The 1,791-nt window shown below is 40.5% G+C and overlaps 1 protein-coding gene across 1 annotated transcript in view; it reads right to left on the bottom strand.

The window, feature by feature from the left end:
- Positions 1-404, bottom strand: part of chrnb4 (cholinergic receptor, nicotinic, beta 4 (neuronal)) — an 8,637-nt gene extending 8,233 nt beyond the window's left edge. The window contains exon 1 of the mRNA XM_005727682.1: positions 354-404. Coding sequence (XP_005727739.1) covers positions 354-402 — 49 coding nt within the window. The 5' untranslated portion in view covers positions 403-404. The remainder of the gene's footprint in view (positions 1-353) is intronic.
- Between the last annotated feature and the right edge of the window lie 1,387 nt (positions 405-1,791).

A 1,791-nucleotide genomic window follows, 5' to 3' on the forward strand; every position in this document is an offset into this window, starting at 1 on the left:
TAGATAGATAGATAGATAGATAGATAGATAGATAGATAGATAGATAGATAGATAGATAGATAGATAGATAGATAGATAGATAGATAGATAGATTCATATCATATTTCAGCTACATTTAAAAAGCTTAGCTATCTATGTCTTCTACAGAAATATTGGGTTTTAAAAAATAATTAAAAGGTGAGTTGAAAATAGCCTAAACGAGCTTATGCATTGAAAATTCTACTTTTGGACAATAAAAGCATACATTCTTTTGTAGTTTCCTCAACATGGAGATACATTTGGCGGTGACACACAGTACCAAATGTTAGAAATATTTTAAATTGCTACTTAAATGAAAGGGGAAACACACTTACAGTGAATCAAAGGCAGAAGATAAGCGAGGATCGAGAGTGCGCGACTCATGTTTACGGTACCATCTGGTCCGTCGTCAGTGATGAAGACTCAAAGCTGCGCTGTTCCGTAGCAAAGCTTTCGGACATGCCGGATTCTACAAGCGTGAGATTTAGTCACTTTATCATCACAGCGCGGTGTCTCCTGTCACATAGTGAAGTTCTTTCGTAACAATCCAGCTTTGAAATCCACTGAAGCCCCCATTTGGGACCACATCGGCAACCAGGACTTTGCCCTCCGCCAAAAAGGAGCAACCTGCTCTAGTGCGCTGCTGCTCTCACTTGCAACTCATCCAGATCTGTCCTGTGCCGCTGCCTGTAACCGATCTGTGATCAGTTAGTTCAAGTTTACACCAGCTCTGGAGCGATTTCAGATAATAGGTAATTAGAGGGCAGTTATATTGAACCAGTAATGTCAGCATAACGACACAAATGTATTTATTTAATCTCTGTTTCACCTGTGCCCTAATTATGCTCCATGATAGTCAGTATCTCCGCGAACTACAGGAAAAACATTCTCAAAGAAACCTTTTTTTCATCTTTTAAAGATTAAAGCTTTTCCACAGACAGCAGCATGAGGGGGAAATAGGCTGATTTCAGCATTCACACCTATGTGACTAACAGCACTAATCAAGCACCAGTCTCAGTAATATTTTCTCAAGCATCCAACTACAGATGTTGATATTTTGGACTTAATACTCTTCCAGACCCGCAACATAATTTGACAGTGTCGGTGTCTTGGGATCATTTGCTGACTTCGCGCTGCACTGGCGACTGTGCGGAAGAGCAGTAAATTATTCTCCGGTTCTGTATGTGAGATTTACCGAGGTGAGGTCCAGTCAGATCTGAAGCAATGCAATCTTAGCGTAGCAGATTTACAGTCACCGAGCTGCTTAAAGCCTCATTATAATGACCAGCAAAGGAACTGTATCAGGCATGAAGAACAGCCCCAAGGACCCTCCGAGGATTATAAATTTAAAGTCCAAAGACTTCTGGACTGGATCAGTGCAAGCAGATCAATAGGGCCTGATTAGGTTTTGACCCTCTCTTGTTTTTATCAGGCTGACGGGGAGAGGGCCATGGACTGAACAGTTTGTTCACTTGTTTTTAATAAATCATATGTTAGACCAGGTACACCAACTGTACATGCAGAAAATAAATGTTTTCTTAAATATCACACTTTTTACTTTGCACTGATATATTTCTGAAGTTTCACAATAGTGCTTTAGATTGCTATTTTTTCTGTATTCATTTACCTCTGTATCATTACTGTTTCAATAGCCAGAGACTTGAAACAATGCACTCTTGATCTTTTGACTAAGTGTGAACTTAGAGATAGGGTGAGAAGTTCGGCCATCCGGGAGGGGCTCAGAGAGCAGCTGCTGCTCCACATCGAAAGGAG

This window comes from Pundamilia nyererei, unplaced genomic scaffold, assembly GCF_000239375.1.
Source record: "Pundamilia nyererei isolate P.nyererei 1_Seehausen unplaced genomic scaffold, PunNye1.0 scaffold00025, whole genome shotgun sequence".
NCBI lineage: Eukaryota > Metazoa > Chordata > Actinopteri > Cichliformes > Cichlidae > Pundamilia > Pundamilia nyererei.